Source organism: Nipponia nippon, unplaced genomic scaffold, assembly GCF_047370975.1.
Source record: "Nipponia nippon isolate SJK-2023a ecotype South Korea unplaced genomic scaffold, ASM4737097v1 scaffold_5, whole genome shotgun sequence".
Classification (NCBI taxonomy): domain Eukaryota; kingdom Metazoa; phylum Chordata; class Aves; order Pelecaniformes; family Threskiornithidae; genus Nipponia; species Nipponia nippon.
Window position 1 is genome coordinate 25,478,100 of NW_028262369.1, and position 19,524 is coordinate 25,497,623.

Below are 19,524 nucleotides of genomic sequence, written 5' to 3' on the forward strand. Positions count from 1 at the left end.
CATCCCCTCCCAACTTCTTGTGCACCCCCAGCCTCCTCACTGGTGGGGTGGTGTGAGAAGCAGAAAAGGCCTTGACTCTGTGTAAGCACTGCTCAGTAGTAATGAGAACATCCCTGTGTTATCAACACTGTTTCCAGCACAAATCCAAAACATAGCCCCATACTACATACTATGACGAAAATTAACTCTATCCCATTCAAAACCAGCACATAGACCTATATCAGTATCTTGTTTCTTTGTGAGAAACACCCTAAACAGATGTATTGTTGCCCAGTTTATGAAGATGATAGCCATTTCACCAATTTTTCTGATTTTGTCCTATACAGCACCCTTAAAGTGAGTTTCATTTGCATTATCTGTTACACACTTTGGAGGGATTGGCTAGTCTTTCAGAGATGTTGACTGATATCTTTATCAAAATACAGGGCTTGACGCAGCCTGTGGGTTTGTATAATTTCTAGGAATACTGTAGATGTCTGATTGGGTTACACTACTGCAGAGAAGTATTGCAGTGTGTTACTCATGTTTTATGAATTTAATCTGTAGCCATTTTCTTCAGGCTGTCAGTATGAAATCCAGGAAGGAAAACTGTATATAGAAATGTATATATATCCTCTTGACTATCTGTTCTCATTCTTGTTAGCCATCCCTTACTCTAATCTTTATTATCTTTGAGGAGGATTATGTGACTCTCAGGCAGAGCAGGGTTTACCTACCAGAGAACATGTTACTCAGTGAATAATACCTCCCTGTTCCATGGAAGGGGGACCAGACCTTACCTGTAGCATTTTGTACAAAAAAAATTAATTTGCCTTTTCATGCTGGCCACAGAACTCATGATTGTGCTTCTGCTTTAACTCTTAATGATGTCCAAATAAATAACATCTGTAGTGGGTGGTTATATTCCTGCTGGCCTCAGATTGTTCTCTTCTAGTGTGGTAATGTTATGGCTGTGATATGATCCAGCTACTGTTTTTGATGTCTACATCTTGCCCATCTTCCTGACCTTTTAAGCTCTCTTGACCTTCTAATGCACAGATTTTTCAAAGTTGTTGCTAAGGCTTCTATAAAGCGTTTTCTAGGTTGTTCTGAGACTTTATCAGGTTTGTGCTGATAACCTCTGTATTTGCTGCTCTTCTCCATTTGATGTGAATGATAGTGTTAATTGTGCTGATAGATTGCTAACAGGACAGCTAAACTTGGCTGAAAGAAAATTTTAGCAAGATTAAAATACTCACTGTTCGCAGAAGATACTTCATTTAAAATGTACCAAAGGTACTTCTTGACTTTACTGGAAATCTGTTGGTTCTGGCATCTTTGACCAAAAATCGAGGTACAATTATGGATCTGTAGTTATTCCTTGAAGCACATGTGCTGGAGCAGATGAAATGTCAAACTGTCAAGTCTCTTATCACTGAGCGTCTCTGAATATTTAAAAATAGAAATAAAAGAAGGAATTAATTTTTTCTGTTCTGTACTCACTCTGCAGTGAGCAGAAGAGGTGGTGTGGTTAGTTCATTGAATTTTTGTGTTTGCCAGAGCATGGTATTGGCCAGGAGATTGTTAATGTTCCCTGCCTGGGGCTCCTTCCAGCTCCAGGCCAGAAGCTCCCACAGGTGGGTTTTGTCTTCTTAATTTCTTTGAAACTGATCTTCCCAAAGTTCCTCTTCATGGTTGATCTCAGGTGGAGGACTTCGTTAGCATCGTTAATTTATCAGCTGATTTTGAATTAAGTCCTTCCTGGCATCCCTGACTCGTCGCTGGATTTTACCCCTATGTTTCTAATTTCTCTTTCTCTCTCCTGCCGTTTTCACCTGGGATTTCCTGGGTGCTCTCTCTCCTTGATCTCTTTTTCTTTTCCTGCTGTGCTTTTTATCAGAGTTACTTTATTTGCAAATATAAATTTGGTTATTGTGTCAAACCAAGTGATGTCAGCCCTGTCTCCTTCTGTTCAAATCTTGACCTGTCTCTTCAGCCCTCTCCTTACGCATTTAACGAACAGTTCAAGCTTAACCTGGCTAAACCGGGCCTTTTAATCCTGACTCCCAAAGGTCTTTCTTTGACCTCCTTTTCAGAGCGCTGAGGAAAATATCAGCATCATCTGTTATTCAGCCCTGTAAACTCAGCAGCCTTTTTTGTCTCAATCTTGTTTTCGATTGTCACAGCTAGGGTAACTCCAGGTCTTGCAGATTCTTCTTAACTGCTCTGAAATACAGCATTTATTGTCATGCTTACAGTTAAAACACAGTCCTGCCTCTCTTCATCTTGTGTCTCAATTGTTATCCTTTTCTTTGTCCTTGACAAATGTGACTTTTATTTTTGAAATCCATCGTGACTGCCAAAATTGCTGTCTCAGCTTATTCTTTCGATCATGTCACACTTCTCTTTGCATTCCTATGCTGAATCTGCCTTCTCTATTTTATCAACCTGTAGCCTGTTTTTTTTCCAGGCTCTTCATGGCTGTTTTTACTCTTCATCCACTTTCAAGGAGTTATTCCACAGTACCAACTTTCATCATTCATTTATTCAGTTTTCAAATAAACGACTCTGAGCCTCTTCCCATCCTGCCCATCATACTTTGGGGGAGTTCTTTGCACATATTCATGCAGTACCCCCTTATGTTTTCTTCAAATGCCTCCTTAAAATACTCCTGTACTAGAAAGTTGTTAAATTCAATGGTGCTGAGACTGCTGGTACCCTGTGATCACAGTCTGTCATGCAGATCTGTGCTGCCTCTTGCAGTCACCCTCTTGTCATTTGCCTGAGAAGGACAGCCCGTCTAGTGGCTTGTAGATCCAGCCCATGAAATCATTCTTCTCGCCGTCTGTCGTTTCTGTTATGGCCCTGCAGATGTGTGGCTTGGGGAATGGTTGCACAGGTCAAACCAACCATGCCTTCTAATGTGTCAGCCTGGCATTTCAGGGGTGAGCTGCCCGCAGCGTACTCGCCTGGGAGGAAGGGGCAGAGGGGCAATGGAGGACATGTGCCAGGGAAGGGAGTGAAGGACGCCTTCATGCCCAAGGGTTTAGGAGGAGGAGCTACTGTGGTCATGCGTCTCAGAGGTGTTCCAAGAGGCATCTGGCCCTTAGCTTTCAGCTAAGTGGTTGGAATTAAAGTATAAAGTCTCTGGGATTACCTTCTAATTCTTTTTTTTTTTTTTAATCAGAATTATCTGTTTACAGGAACTTTTTGTAAGACATGTTGGGTCTTGGACCATACTGAGGACTTCTAAGGACTGCAGTGATAAAAATATTATGTAATAACAATAAAGAGCGTACTGAAAAACAGCAAAGTCAAATTTTGCATGTATATTTGAAAATGGTGACACCTGTGACCTTTCTTATGCGTTGCAGGAATTGTATGCATTGTCCGCAGCTTCTGCCTGCGAAAAGATACCTCTGGCCAGCCGGGAGCCTTGCCCTGTTTCTTGGCAGTTTCCTATCTTCCTACTTGTAAATATGAATAGTAAGACAGGGCATTTACTGTTCTACATGCAATAAATATATCTAATTAGAATATGGCAGAGTAGGGGACTTAAAAACCCTGTGTATTACTCTTACAAGGTATTTATAGTCTGATACTTCAAAAGGGAAACAGTAACACATTTCATAAATAACATTTGACAGTTAGCAAAATGTAAATGTCAGAAGAACCTACTTCCATAGTTACATCCCTTATTGACTATTGTAATTCATTTCTTACTGGCCTTCCAAACTGCGCCCTAGACAGTTTGGATGGTTCAGAGTGCTCCACTGGGATTTTTAATAGCCACAAGCTCATAGAGATATATTTTATAGATGCCCAGTTTGCTGAATGAAGATGGTAAAAGCCTTATGTATTATGACAGTTTTGCCACTGTGAAAAAAAAGATCCCAAAAGGCAAAACTCCGGTGCGATTTTGCACATTGTGAAGTCTGAGTGTTTTAGGATCAGGAGCTTTGGTTTGAACCTTATGTCTTTCCTCCTAAGACTTGGCATACAGAGGAAGGCTGAAATTTCTATCCTTCCTCTCACCTGGAAATGCTCTGATCTACAGCTGAGTTCAACCTTCTTGTAGTGAGTATCTGCAGGAACTGCCTTGTAATATTTCTGACACTAATTGGCATGAAGATAAAATAAAGCTATTCCAGACATTTTACCCAAACTAAAATAATTTGTGGGAATTTGTTGTAGTTGTATTTTTCAGTGTGAAAAGGGTAAAAATTGAATTGCTTTCAAAAAGGCAGAAAATAAGATTTTATGACTTCAGCGATGGCCTCATTTGGCTGTATGTGGCCTCCTGTTGTTTTAGCCAAGCACCCAAGGATGGATTTAAGAAAGGGAGGTACTGCTACATGCGTTGTGTGTTTTGGTATGGGGAACCTCACTATATGGATATTCCCAATTGCCATTTGGCCGCCATTGCATATGGTGGGGGTATCTGTCTATAGAGCTGTTGCAGTAAAAATTACTATATAAACACTTCCGATATCATTTAGCTATAAAATTTGGTATGCTTAAGCAGAATTTGGGGTGAATTTTACTAAAAACTTGAAAGTCAACTTCTGGTTATAAAAACATTTGTTGTTATGGATCCCGTTACATAGTGGAGCTGCACTGCATCCCTCTGGTGAGGTATTGTCCCAGAGCAGAAAACTCAAAGTGTAGAGTTATATTGTTTTTTTTTTCTCCTGTAATCACTACCCTTTTGTGATTCAGATAAATAAATTAGAATATGAAAGCCACATTGTAGTCCCACTGACTCCAGCTGTGATTTTGCCTTCTAGAAGAGCACCCAAAACACAGAGTTGCTTGAGGCAGGGGAGTTGTTTGCAAGTACTGATATTTTTAAGCCAGGTTAATGCATTAACTAGAAAAATGAAAGAAAAAACACTAAAAAAAAAATTCAGGCCCGTTTTCAGCACACACAGAATTATAATGGCTGGATTTCAAATCGCTTTGGAAAGGATTTAGCAAGAGAAATGCTGACATAATAATAGTGCAGGCGGCTGAGATGCACTGAAGCCTCCCTGGAGAGCGGTGGGGGACCTTCAGCAGGTGCCATAACAGAAAGTTACATCCTCCTTTGAAATCTGCTGTTCCTTCCTCTTGGAGATGGCTGGGAAGCATTACGCCCCAGGTGTGCTGGTGATTTTCCTTCCTATTCAGTGCATTTTATCTGGTAGGCTGCTCTGCAATTTTCTGTTTGCCCTGGTAATAGCAATACTACCAACAATGCTTCTGAATTCCTGTGCTAACTTGTAGGCTGTTTAACCTTTCCTATTGCTGGGGTCAGATGCAAGGGAGACAGATGACCTTTGCTGTCAATGTAATGGGAGAGGGAAACTACAGGAAGGTTTACTTTTAAAGTTACCTGGAGTTTGTGAGATGGTAGTAATAGATCTCTATTGGCAATAAAATCAGTGGATGATGTTCTGCCCTCAGGAACATGTTTGTGTTTACAGGGAAGTCAGCAAGGGCTTTGTTCAATCTGATAGTCCAGGGGGACGAGTAAATGCCTTTTCTTCCACTTAGTGTATGTAATAAGTGGCCCTGTGGAAGAAGAGGAGGAAAGACAGTGGTTTCCACTGGATGCTCTTATTTGTCAACAGTAACCAAACTACCTGCTTTTATCCCACTCTTTCAGTTGAATAAGTAATAAACTTCAGATACCAGTAGATCTTTGCCTAATATATAAGTAACTGTTCATAAAAGTTGTCTTCCTAAATGAAATAATTGTACTCGTAACCTTTCTGGTTTATGCACTGCATGCTCAGCATGCAGGCAACTGTGTGTCGCAGAGCCTAAGGGCTGGAACAGCATCTCCTGTTGTGCTACCCAGCACCTGGTGGTAATCGTGGAACTACAGCAGTGCCTAATGTATCCCTAAATTGTAGCACTCCCCTAGAAAAAGCAGCATTTAAAGGACTCTAGCTATCTCTAATGTTAATACTTTTTAATCCTTTGTGGTTCCCATCCTAATTCTGCATCATTGTACTCCCAGCGAAGCAAGCAGCAACATTCTTGCAGACTTTAAAGGGAGCGTTGTGAAACAGGTGAGGCAGAGCACTAATTCGAGTGCCTTGACATTTAAAGCAAATGAGAAGTCTGCGTATCTGAAAATATTGCATATGGCTGCTAGCCCCTGCTCTGCATAGCTCTGAGTATTTTTTTTTTCTTTTTAGGTAGTCAAAATACAGATTTGAATCCAATTTTTTTTGATTGTGTCCTTTCTTTTAAAAAGGCTGACTTCGTTTGTAGAAGGTTTTATAGCCTTATGGGATCTCTAATTAACCGAATGTGCTCCTGTGAATGATACAGGAATTTGGAAGTATTTTAAAGTGTAAAGCACGTGAGAGGGTAACCTGTACATGCATAAGACTTAGTGCTGAGCAGTGCTGAGATTGAAGTAATGAGGAAGTTCAGTTTTGATTAGGAGAAGAGAAATAGAAGACATGCTGTGCACAGAAGTTGTAAAGGGTGGGGGAGAACTAAAGGAATAAATAGTAGAAAACAAGCCAGCATCCATGCATCAAAGCTATGAAAGGCTGTACTTTGTGCATTTAAGTAAAAGGTGAGGGCAGCACTGTCTGACAGCTTTTCTGAAAGGCAGACCCTGTGTGACACCCACTGCCAGCACAGAAAAGCAAGACAGGGAGAGAGAAAAGTAAGTGTAGTTGAACCATGCTCTCTGCTGGGCCACATCTGCGTGCAGACTGTTTAATCAAAGTTTGCTTTTGGAGATTTCAATTAGCAGGAGAAGACTAAAACCAAACATTTGGCCTGCTTTACATGAAAATGGGCAGGGAAGAAACAACTCTGGGCATTAAAATGTGCAAATGGGAGCTTTAGGGCTCCCTTTTGGAAGGTGCCAGGGCAGAACTTAGAAATATTCTCCATTGGCTGAGTTGAAATGTAGAACTGTTGTCACACAATGTGCCAAGCACCAACTGAGTGTGACTCCAGAAATTCCTACCTCGGGATAATGCGGGGCAGGAGGCAACCAAAGTCAAGCCAAAAATTACTTGCAAGTTCTTTGTTCTTTTTTTTTTGAGGTTTGCCTTTTACATTTTATTTTATTCTTATCTTAGGGCTCAAGTACTGCACACACTTGTCATGTTGCTACGGATGCTTTATATCCTAGGTTAAGTGTCTGTTGTGGGACCTGAACAAATGAAGGAGTGGCACATTTATGGGATTATCTGAAGTTTGTTTATACATGCAACTGTAACTCAAATAAAGTGTTTTCCTCTCTTTTTCTGTAGGAAGACTGAAAATAAAATAGCATGAAATGCCAGCGTGGTATTTATGACCAGGATAGGTAGTTAATGATACTGTTTCTGAATTGTAAAGCTCATCGCTCCAGAGTCATCTTTTGCTAACCTGCAGATACACTGCCTTCATCGGCAGCCTTCAGGCACCTTCAACACAGGTGTCATTATAATGCTCTGTGACTGTACACCTCCAGTTATGGAATAGTCTGAGATCTTACAATATTGATAGAGGTTGTTCCTTAGTCTTTTCAAAAGAGTTGGCCATTGCTTCGAAGGCCAGTTCTGCATTGGGAAAAATATCCAGCAGCTCAGACATCTTTGCTGGGAACCAGGAGGATTTCTCATGATAATGTATTTCAGAAAATGTCGTAGTAGAGAAGGGTGACCCCAGGATGAAAGGCTTATCTGCTTATGGTGCAGAAAAGGTAAACTCAAGTGTTTCTCATATGCAAACTGATGCCTGTGGTAGGGGACTTTCCAGGACATCTCCTTTACTTGTATATTTATGTGGTGGCCACTAGAAAATTAAGCCATTAGACATGAAGAGTTGAGCTGAGTGGATTTTGTCCAGCTCTATATTGTGCCACTGGAAACCAATCCATTGTTGTGGAACATAGGTAGGATTTCTTGCTTGTATGCTTTGGTTTATTTCTGATTATGAAATCACTTTTGTATTTGAAAGATATAAAACATTGTGTCGTGTGAACTTCTCAACTTTTCTGCTTTCATTTTCAATTGGCTCATGAACATGACATACTTGTTATACACAGTTTGTGAATTCATAGAGTCCTTTTCTATTCTTATTCTTCTCTGTACATGTGCTTTCTCTCAGCCCCCTTTAAAGTCTTATTAAATTCGTGTGAGTATCTGGGAGACAAGATAGATAAATATAAAAGAAATCCCTCTTCCCCTTTTCCAGAGAAGTTTGTAATGTTATGGAAGTAGATTTACGGTTAAAGAAAGTTGCTGTTTGATGACTATCCAGTGCAACTTAAATTTTAGTATTGCCAGTATGAGTGGAATTTTTGTGATCTTTGCAAGCTCTGCTTTATAGGGTTTGCATGACAAATGAAGAGAATCAGAAGCTGGTTTTCACTGATGAGCTTTTCAAATCACAGGATACAAGAACAGGGTGGCTCATAATGCTTGCTGAATCTGAAGCAGTTAAGATCTGAGACAGTTAAAGCCAAAAAATTACCTCCAAAACTCCTAGGAGCTGTATGAAGGAATTTCTTGTGCTGTTCATGTAAAACAAAAGCATTTCAGGAGCTGAGGAATATTGGTATAAAGGAAAAAAAGAACCCTGTAAAAGTAAAGGCTTCTCAAAAGACACTCATAGGCTATAAAGATGAACACAACAAAAATATGGAGAGATTCAGTGATACTGTAATGAACTGACTGTCTCATTACTGAATATTGCGCTCCCTCAAATTCAAGATTTAATCAGTAGGAGTCTTACAAACTTCAGAGTATATCAGGAAAAAATACAAGGCATGGTCAGAGGTGCTACACTTAGGCTGTATGCAAGCTTTGGCTTGGGAGTACAGGGCAATATTGGCATATTTATGGGTATTTTGATCTACTGACCTTTTTGCAGAAGGTGATAAGGTGGGGGCTAAGGGGAGGTACACTCGGACAGATGTTTTACAGCCTCAGAAACCCAGCAGTGGCCACTGGCAGCTGCTATCCCAAAGAATAAAATAATATCCTTATAGGCAAGTATTGTTACTTGTACACCACATTGAAATAGTGAGATGGCAAGGTAAAACAATGCATTGTAGTCTATAGGTGATCCCATACAGTTGCAATGTAGGGCCATATTGCATTACTGAGCTGATTATGGCCTACTGAGGCCATTGACTTTTGTATCAAGGATCAGGTTTGCTGCTTCTTGGTATTGTGCAAATCCTTCTTTGTTTTAACCATCCTGATAAAACAATGATTGTGTCTGATGCAGAAACACTAAGAAAACAGTATGAGACTCATGGGAGGTCCAGCATCACGGCACATTTGTTTTTCCAAAGCTCTGTGAAAATGTTTCCTTGCCCTTTAGGATTTTCTTTGTCCTGGAACAATATTTGCAACTACATGTTTAAAATATAAGTTGGGATTAATAGTAATTGGACAAGGCTTTTAGATTTAGCTAGCTACTTTCACTCCTGGTACAATAAAAAATTGAAAAACCTTTGAAGTGAAGATACAAAACTGGCCATGTGTGCATTCCAGTTTTGTTTTGTTCCTTTCCAAATTCATATATCTAATAAATGGATCTTCTGCATGAGCAACTTAGCATTTGCTTCCTAAGACAATAAACAATAACTAAATTCATATCTGGTCTTTTTCAGACATTATTACAAATTATAAGAGCCAGACAGAAGTTTATTACCTTACTGGTGTTCTCTTTCACAAATTAGGTTCTTGGAACATCCAGCTAGTTCAATATCATAGATCCATTCATCACAATTAGACTGCTGTGCTGGCAAAGTTAAGTCCCGCCAACTTCATTGACTCGTGGTGTATGCCGGGGGTCTCGGGTGAGGACAACTCCAGGCCAGCACCGCTGCATGTGCCTATCACAGGAGACACAAACAAGGACACTTGTGTTTGCTCTCTTAAGAATTTGCTGCTCTTGCTCCCCAGGTAAGATACAGGCAGTAGCAGAATACTTTTTTCATCAAGCAAAGGAAATGGTAAGGATTAATTCAGATTTTAGCTGAGGCTGAAGTACCCTTTTAAGCTATCTCCCTGAGTCCCACTAAACAGGCTCCTTCCTGGGGTACTTTGACTAAGTGCTTGCCTTTATATAGGATGAATTGGAGTGTACAGATTGAGCTTACTCTAGCATTTGACTTGAAGATGTACTTATCCTTACACATAGGATTATGCTCAAGGAAGGACTTTCGTCCTTCCTGACTCAGCTGCACGTTGCCGTGTAAGCTTGGGAAGTCACATAATCTGTTTTTTGCTTCGGTCTCCTCAGTTGCAGGAAGAGAATGGCTCTTAAGAGTGTATTATTATTGTTGTTATTAAGAGGAAATTAAATTTACACATCTTTGGGGTGCTTTGCTCTGTCACAGCTAGACTGCTGACCCCCTGGAGGGACTGAGTCTGTGATAACTGGGGCTAAATCGGTCTTGATTCTTTTTTTTATCAGCACCATATTTTATGTGCCCCTTTGTGATACATAGACCAAGCTTTGATCTGCATATAATCTGGAAGTGTGCTTTTTGTGCCAAGTGTTCTTACTGCAAAGCTTGTGCAGTGAAACGGCTTTTAGAAGTTGGCACTTGGAAAAGTCTTTCTTTAGGTTATTGTCTGCAAAATCAGTGTGTACGGAAGAAGCACAGGGATTAGACAGATTTATTTTCTTCTCATTGTGAAGACGTGCTTAAAGGCTGCCATCTGAGAAGTCCCTTCAGGCTTGGAGGACACTCTAGCGGATAAATTTTCCTTTTCTGCTCCTATTCTTGGTTTTTTTTGCAGACGGAAAGTCCGTAACCTATTGCTCATCCCGAACTCCATGAGTGGCTTTGGGTCAAAAAGATTCAGGGCTGGACCATTCATTTTTGCTGTGTAGTATGTAGCACATGTTCCATCTCCTTCAGCGGAAGGGTTCAGTTCTCACTCCATGGTAGAATGTTCAGTTTGTGATCAAAACTGATCGTCTTGGCCAGTGCCTGGAAATGCTTCCCAATACTGAAGTCTTCACAACTGCAAGAGGTTTCTAGTGGGTTTTGCTTTTCAGGTATTCATATGTGACATTTATTTTTGAAAGCTGAATTGAAATGATACTTTGTTCCAAGACTACTTTCTGTTCTAGTAGGAATTCAGTATTTTGATAAGTTACTAAGCTTAACCCATACTGCTCTCTTCCTTTTCTAGATCAAACTAGATGAAATTTTCCATGTGTTGTAGCAAATGTTTATATAACAGATTTTTTGGTCTAGCAAGTGTTTACCTACACCAACCACTACCACATTTAAGCCAAATTACTGTGATGTGTTACATATTGTTTATTCTACTGTCCTCTCCCCACGGACATGCAACTGGAGTACTCATCATGGTAGGAAAGGGCTGTCAGATTCAAAATATGATGTTTCCTATTTGCCTTTTGTTTAGACACGGTTTCTACAACTGTTCTCTTGTGAGCACTGTTTTTCCTCCTTTCCTCAAATGTCCCTTTGGTATTGTATGGCCTGGATGAACTGCTCCCCTCTTGCCTTTCTGACCAATTGGAGCAAAATCCAAAAGAATTTCCAAATAATTTTTTGTATTCATCTTTGGAAGATGGGCCAAAATAATAGCAAAGAAAAAAGGTAATGAAAAGCACCTGCCCAGTGGAGGCAGAGGAGACTGCAGCAGATTTGTAGCAGTCTGTCACTAATTGAGAGATCAGCAGCGGTGATAAATTCACAAGGTGTGTTGGAAAGCCTTATCAGGTTGAATTTAGCTGCCTCTGACAGCAACCTGCAAGTTCTGTCTCTTCACTTACACTTCAGCAACACCCACAATGCCAGTGAAATGTTTTTATACTGTGCTGAGTGCTCAGGAACCACCAGGGAGGCAGGGGAAAGGCTGTGGGTGAATGCACTGATGGCAGCAGGGGAGCAATTGGCTTTTTGGGTGGATGAGCTGTCACCACCCTTGCTCTCTGTGTCCAGCAGTAGTTCACAGGGAGTTTGGAGTCATCAGTAACTGTAGCTCTGAAACATACCAAGCTGCCTCCTCTTCACTATTTCACACTAAACTGAAAATTTTTGCAGTGGTTAGGGGAAGGCTTGTTGCGTTTCCCCCATCTACTTGTTCCCTGCATATCTTGGTAGGCTGATGCCTTGCCACCCCATCTGCCACCCAAATGCCAAGTTCCAGAAAACAACATGGAAAAGTTTGTGGTGCAAATATGATTTACTGATTCATTTTCCATTTCATTGATATTTGAGATTGGTGACTTTCCCCAAACTGTCTGTAAACTGTCCTGTTGAAATGGGACTCTAGGGTGAAAGGAAGTTGAAAGATTCACAACTGCTTAACAGGTATCCATGTGCCATTAATGGGTACCAAGGAAAAAAACATGCCAGCATGGTCTGATGAGGTGTTTGTTTCAGATGTCTGTGTGCTTCTTTTTTTGTTGTTGTTGTCTACGTGCAGCGGACTGCTCTCTGACTGTGCCTGAAAGTTATAAAACAGGTCTGGGATTTGAATCTGCAGCTGTAGAGAACTTAAGTGTTTCATGTCTGCTCCTTAAGTATGTTATTTGAAATGTGGGGTGTTTGTGATGGAGTTGAGCAGCTCCGGACCACCTCTACTAAGTGCATTTCAACAAAACAGCAGAGAAGCATTGCAGCACAAACAGGCAATTAGAAAAATGTTTTTGACCAGTTGTTGTCCCCACGATCCCTGCAAATCTCAGCTAAACCAAACACAAATTGTAAGGAAATGCCATGAAGAACATTTGACAAAGTGTCGCAGTATGCACGTCCTGAGCACTGTTAAGGAACACAGCAGCCTGCTAGGTGTAGGGGAGGAGCTGGCCGCACATCTGTACCACTCTGATGTTTCTTGCAGCAATGAGATAAAATTCATCTCAGAACCACTCACCTGTTTTACAATTCATTGTTTTCACTTAATGTGTTGCAGTAAATAATGGTCAATGTACTATTACACTTCTGGCTTGCTAAGCTTGTTGTTAAGGCATTGCTGTAATTTTCCACATTAGGTTCATTTTCTACAATTTGTTCCGTAGTCGTCTTAAACATATAGGGCCTGATATCCTAACGTGCTACTGAGCAATCACAATATGAATTGGAGTATGGGGGACTTGCATGTAGACAGCAGTATGACTGAAACTATAGCTCATAAAGTTATTTTATTATGAATCCATTAAGGATTTTGCAGTTTGATGGGTAACTTTGATGTTTGGGGAGCTTTAAGTGGCACACAAAATGTATTATTGCTTAGTCAAATGTGATAGAAGTGAATAGACAGGAATAGAAATGCAGAGGATGCTTGGGCCATGTTTGTCACCCACATGCCAGTATCGATAGTGTGGAAATTACAACAGCGGAGCTGTCAGTTCATATCTGAAAATGGGCTCACCGTTTAGTTATTCAAGGTGAAAGGCTGTGCAACTTAAATCCCTGTGAAACTTGTCCATATAGCTATAATATTGTATGGTGCATGCTTCCTGCTTTCGGTGGGGCAGCTTTTATAGGAGGCTTTGCAGCTTGCAGGGTATTTTTTTGTTGTGGCTCTTAACACTGTGCCCCAGGCTCCACTAAATAGACAACCTCATTAAAAGAGAAATAGCGATAGTAAAGCAGTGACTTTCTCATGCCATCTAACTCACATATTTGACATGATTGCTGGACCCTCCAAGTACTTAATTGATTGACTTAATTGATTTAGTGGCACTGGAGGCTACAGCATGGAAATAAAGGGGCAAGATGAGGATAAGGGGTGAAAAAATTTATGATAGGTGCCAAGCAGCCTGAGGGAAATTAGAAACGCTACAGATCTCAGAGGCAGCTAAATCAATTCAGTGTGATGTACAGGGAGCAACCTGGGGGAAGAGGAGAAGCAGGGTAGAGAATAGAGAAAAGGAGAGAAAATAATGGCTAGTGGGAGAGACCAGAGTAAACTTAAGGGGAAGAGGGAAGACAGCAGCCTTGGTGGAGGTGGGTATTTTGGACTTCTTTAAGTTTAACACCAGGAAAAAACTTTATAGTGTATGAATAAAATACAATAATGACATCATGTTTAGCCTAAAAAGAAGGACTTGTGCATCACAAGATTGTCTTAGTTACCCAGTTTAAGACCTTACTTGTGCTTCCATTTAAAATCCTCAATGTTTGCAACAGTGACTAAAGTCACAGGAGACCTAAAATAATTTGGAGGCTATGTACAGTGGATTTTTTTAACAACTGAAGCTTAAATGTTAAATTACTTTCTAATCTGTGCAATATTTAATTGACTGTATTGAACCATAATACAAATTAAGTCTTCTTTATAATTTGTTCTGTCGTACTGCAGCCCTCCAAAACAATTTGATACCTCACTTATGAATTGGTAAATGGCTCATAGCAGCGTTCAGCAAAGATACAGTAAAAGCATCAAATAGTGTGTGATGAAATCCATCAGCATGGGCATATGGGGGTGTCATAAACATCCCTGAGTTATGAAATAATTCTTTTATGTGCTTCTGGCACACTAGAGACAGGATTAAGTCATGGTAAAACCTTGAAGATATTAAAAAAAAAAATAAAAAAAGAAGCTGGGGAGAAAGAGGGGCAGATCAGCTTGTGAATATAAACTGTTGAGCACTGACCAGTAGTTCTGCTGTAAGCAATTTTGTGTGGCTTTTGTTTCATTTCCTTTCAGGACTGTTCATATCGAGTGTCGAGAGGGTGGCTACATGTGCACAGTTACAAACTGAGGGATAAAGACGACAGTTCTATTGGTTGGTCTCGTTTTATGGGACAGATTAATCCATGTGAATGCATCAGAGGCAGATCTAGTCAAAACATGCAAAGAGCATATATTCATAGCTAGCCTCAATTGTAAGTCTCTGCTGGGTGGCTGGATGAGATGGTGTTTCTCCTTGTGCTGTCCCTTCTGCTTTCCTTTACTGTAGTGCATGTCTCGCTGCTGTGAAGGATTCTGTGGGGTACTAGGCAGGCTGTGTCCTTAAAACAAAGATTTGCAAAAAGGCTGCAGTTCTGATCTTTTTATGGTGGTAAATCTCTGCTGACTGCAACACAGTCATGTGTTACGATGAGCAAAGAATCGGGCACTCGTTAATATTTGGAATAAAGTATTGGAATATGTAGAAAGGACACATTAGATGAATCGAGGGCTGTGAAAGCACAGGTTCGAAGGAGTGTTTGTATGTACATTTGAGTACAGGTGTGTGTATGCAACGTTGCATTTCATGTGCACGTTCCAACTCGGTATCCCTCAAACAAATGAAATACTCTTGCTAAATGCTCCATATAGTAAAATATGTGAAAGGATAATGTTGCAGTCACCTTTACTTAATTCGTACATCTATTGATACAGTTTGTAAAATATCATAACCATTAAAAATTTAATGATTTTCGAACGGTTAATGAGGGTTCCCAAATAAATTGGAGTGTCTCCATCTGCTGTCTTACATTGTGGGTGATACTTCTCCATGGTAGAATGATCTTCAGATTTAATTCCATCAGGAAGGAATCTGATCACAGTTTAATTTCAGTGCAAAACGCTCTCTCGCAATCAATAAAGCAATGTCAAAGAACTTTGATTTAATAGAAGCCAGAGATAACGTTCCCTGTCATATGCAGAATAGAGAGATGGGAACATTTCATTTCATTGTAACAGATAGCATGCAACTTGGTTTTCAGAAAAACCTAATAAATCAATATCCCTGTATTATCTAAGTAAGATCCCATCATTAATTTTGAACGCTTAACACGTTGGGAGATTCTGAAGCACACCTTCAGCTTAGCCATGTTCAGCCTGAAGTCAATGGCAACACTTCCATTTTCCTACGAGCAAGCAATCTTGATCTTGGAAAGTTAGGAGTCATTTACTGTGAAATGAAAATGAAAAATGTCCAGTCTTTTGTTTTATATGTAGTCATCTGTCTTGTGTGCTGCCTCTCCTTTTAAATTTCAGTCTGTGTTCTACAGAAGTCTCATTGCTTGTCACTTGCCCTGCACATGCTCAGCCTTTTCGCTTCTATACACACACATCCTCTCCTGTTTTGAATTTTAAAATGTTTTGTTTTTTTTTTTAACTCTAAAAATAACTGGTTGTTTAGAGATTGCCTGGGTACCATGCTGATTTTCAAAATGTGCTTTTCTCAAAACCAGCAGGAATCTGGACCTCAAAAGAATTCTTTGTGAGGCTTTGCCTGCTCTCAGAAATAGCATGATCCCTAGATGATATAAAAGCAGGTCAATATATCAGAAGGTAGAAATTTGAACTAATAGATTGTTTTAGATAAACTTTTCAAGGACATTATTTTAAGTAGAAATACATAAATATTATTTCGGTAATAAAATGCTACTTAGGCCAAAGCAAGAAAGGTGCTGGCACTCCAAGACATGCTTATAGGAATCTCAGATTCATGTCCTGGCTCTGGGGAGAGTTTCACTCATACACTTAGAACAAAATTGAGTCTTTTTATTATTACAATTAACCAAAGTGGGATTTTAAATAAAATGTGATCTTTTGCATTTAGCATTGATTTCAAGTTGGATAATTGCATTTCCATGAATTTTCTGGGAGAAATAAATTTTTGGAGTTCTGTTATGCTTTAAATGAAGTATCGCTTGCTGGCTGATGCTGTGTTGCAGAGAGAAAGCAAGTCTGGTGCTGATTCTTAGAGAGATTGGGTATCTCAGCTCTATCTCTGCAGCCCGTGCAGATCAGTCTATCCTCGGAGTCACCCTGTATGAAGCTACAGGTAGCTGCTGCTGCCGCTTTTATATACCTACAAATATTGATTCTGCACCTAGGATGCTGTGCAGGTAGCAACTAGGGAACATTGTATTTTCTATTGAATTATATCTCACCAAAAGATACCAAGAAAAAGATTCAATTGAAACTTTTAGTCAAATTATTAAAGCAAGTAAAGTTTGGCTAGATTTTGAAAAGAGAATAGGCTTAAAGAGTTCAGATACTGATTTTGATACCAGGTTATGTATGTTTGTTTTAATTCCATAGGTATATTGAGATCCAGGTAAAGCACTGATGAAAGAGAAATTATACAGCTTTTTAATAGAACATTTTGATGGATATTTCTTACTGTGTTTTTCTTTAATAGCTACTACAGCACCACCATGCAGTTCATGAAATTTCATACATCGCAAAGGATATCACAGACCATCGAGCATTTGGATATGTATGTGGAAAGGAGGGAAATCACAGATTTGTGGCAATAAAAACAGCCCAGGCAGTAAGTATCAGATCACTGTCATTTTCTACAGTGTAACTCAATAGAAAAGCCATGTTCATAAGAAGCTGTTCAAGAGGCCAATCTTGTATTGTTTATGTTTGAGCTAGACTTGTCACAAGTGTCTGCTTAGATGTTAAGTAGCAAATTAATGAAACCAGCTGTGGAAGAAGGGAATATATTTCACTATTTCTGATTTTTCATTATGTATTTTATAATTAGTTACCGTTTTCCTTTCTAACTAAACTAGACTGGATACAGATACATTTAGTTATATTCCTGTACTCATCTAATAGGTACCAAATAGCTATTTTGCATATAGTCTACCGTAATGCCATTGTTTGAGAAACCACTAATAAATATGCTTTTATATTCATATATATGCCTTTTATATTCATAATTTTAATTATTATTAATTTGCAAATATAGTTAGTTTGACAGAAATTAACCAGAGCCTGGATGCTAAGGTGGAAACTAATTCTGTATGAAGTTCTCTCCAATTGTGGAGATGCTATAACTGTTCAATCGGCAGGATGGGATAACAGGAGTATATTTTTCCATATAGAAACCCTCTTTCCTGTTTTTGCTTCTGTAGGCTGAACCTGTAATTCTGGACTTGCGAGACCTGTTTCAGCTCATCTATGAACTGAAACAAAGGGAAGAAATGGAAAAAAAGGCACAAAAGGATAAACAGTGTGAGCAAGCGGTATACCAGGTACACGCATAAGCTTAGATTACTGGCAAGAAGAGTATGGCTTGAAGTATCCCTCAAAGTTGCTCCAAAAAGGCACTGAGCATCCCTCAGCATTTCTTAACAGCAGTGGGTTTGAACAGTGCTAGCTTCAAATGGACAAATACGAACCTAACAGCCATCATGAGCTCAGAAGTAGGATTAAACAGTGATGAAAGCTATCACTTGGGGTATGATGAACATGTTTAGCAACTGGAAATGATTTATTCATTTCCTGCATAGTGTTTCTTCTAATTCAGAAGGAAAACTTTAATGAAGGTCAGTGTGTTGTAAGTCAGGTTGCTAACAGTGTCTAATACTTTAGGGAAGATTCAATATACTTCTCAATGTGTGTATTTGAATCAAATCAAATAAGGTGCAAATTGTTAAACTCGGATGCAACTTAAATAAAGTTACTTTGAACAAGAATGTGACTTTATCTGTATACTAAAGAAAGAAAGCTATATACTTACCTGCCCATTTTGCTTATTTCTTTGCTGTCCTTTAATTTCTGAATACAGTTCTTTTATCTCTACTGTTTATGTTCTTTGCTTTTACTGCCTGTCCTCTTACTTTGCTGTAGACAATTTTGGAAGAAGATGTAGAAGATCCTGTATACCAGGTAATTTCTGAAGCTGTATGGCCTTGGAGTTTCAGAAATGACTAGATATATGTTATCTTGAAACACAGCCAAAACCTTTAACAAGATGTTTTGAAATTTACTGAGATAGGTCTTCTGAGAAACTTTTAAGATTTTTACAGAAAATAGCGTATTTAGAGATTAATCTGTAAGTAATAGCACAATATGTCTGTGTAGAATAGAATAGAATATTTCAGTTAGAGTATAGAAATACAGAAATAGAAGTATTTAATAAATATTTCCTAAAATGTGGCTTGTGAGTCCAGATTTTAAGTTTCCAAATGAGATTTGTCATCATTTTTAATACAAACTCTAACTGAAAAGGGAGTTACTTTGAGAATAAGGAAGGTGACATCTTGTTCTGATAGTAATAAATTGACATTTTGGTTTTGGCTTCTGTAAGGCCAGAATTTAATGCAGAGGGTGAATATTTTGAAAAAAAACAACAGTGGAATTGATGTTATAACACACTGCCTTGTTGGCGTTTGGGCTATGATTTAGTAAGAGATCTGAAATTTAAGTCTTGTTTTATCCAAGCAAAATGTCTGGTAGCAAAGGTGATTATCAGAAATATGTCAATATATTCATGTCTAATACCCTACTGAGTGTGAAGAAGAAAAATAAGTAATTTCATAGTTATGTTTTTGTGCTGAAACAAAATATATGATAGTTTACTTTTTTTTCCCTGGAGATTTTGTGTTCTTCCACTTAGGCATGTCAGTGGGAGGCACACTGAAAGAAACTGATTCAACCATTAGTGAATATTGAACAGTGCCTAAGGTGCAGCAAGAAAGATGATAAGAATTAGGATGCCCTAAATTACTATTCAGCTTTTATGTCAGGAGTTTTACTTCGTGCTCTTCACAATAAAGCAAGAACCTGAAAATGAAAAGTGTTGTGACAGCCTCTTGCCATGTGGACTGTTACATGAGCACCAGCCTATTCTTCCAGTTTGGATTTAGCT

At 39.2% G+C, this 19,524-nt stretch overlaps 1 protein-coding gene across 7 annotated transcripts in view; it reads left to right on the plus strand.

The window, feature by feature from the left end:
- Positions 1-19,524, plus strand: part of DAB1 (DAB adaptor protein 1) — a 171,485-nt gene that overhangs the window by 111,689 nt on the left and 40,272 nt on the right. For 4 of the 7 annotated variants that reach the window (XM_087732148.1, XM_087732147.1, XM_087732150.1 and 1 more), the window contains exons 6-8: positions 17,062-17,193; positions 17,786-17,905; positions 18,504-18,542. In XM_087732148.1, the coding sequence (XP_087588274.1) occupies positions 17,062-17,193; positions 17,786-17,905; positions 18,504-18,542 (291 nt within the window). The remainder of the gene's footprint in view (positions 1-17,061; positions 17,194-17,785; positions 17,906-18,503; positions 18,543-19,524) is intronic. The other 3 variants (XM_087732154.1, XM_087732149.1, XM_087732153.1) reach the window with 1 other exon arrangement.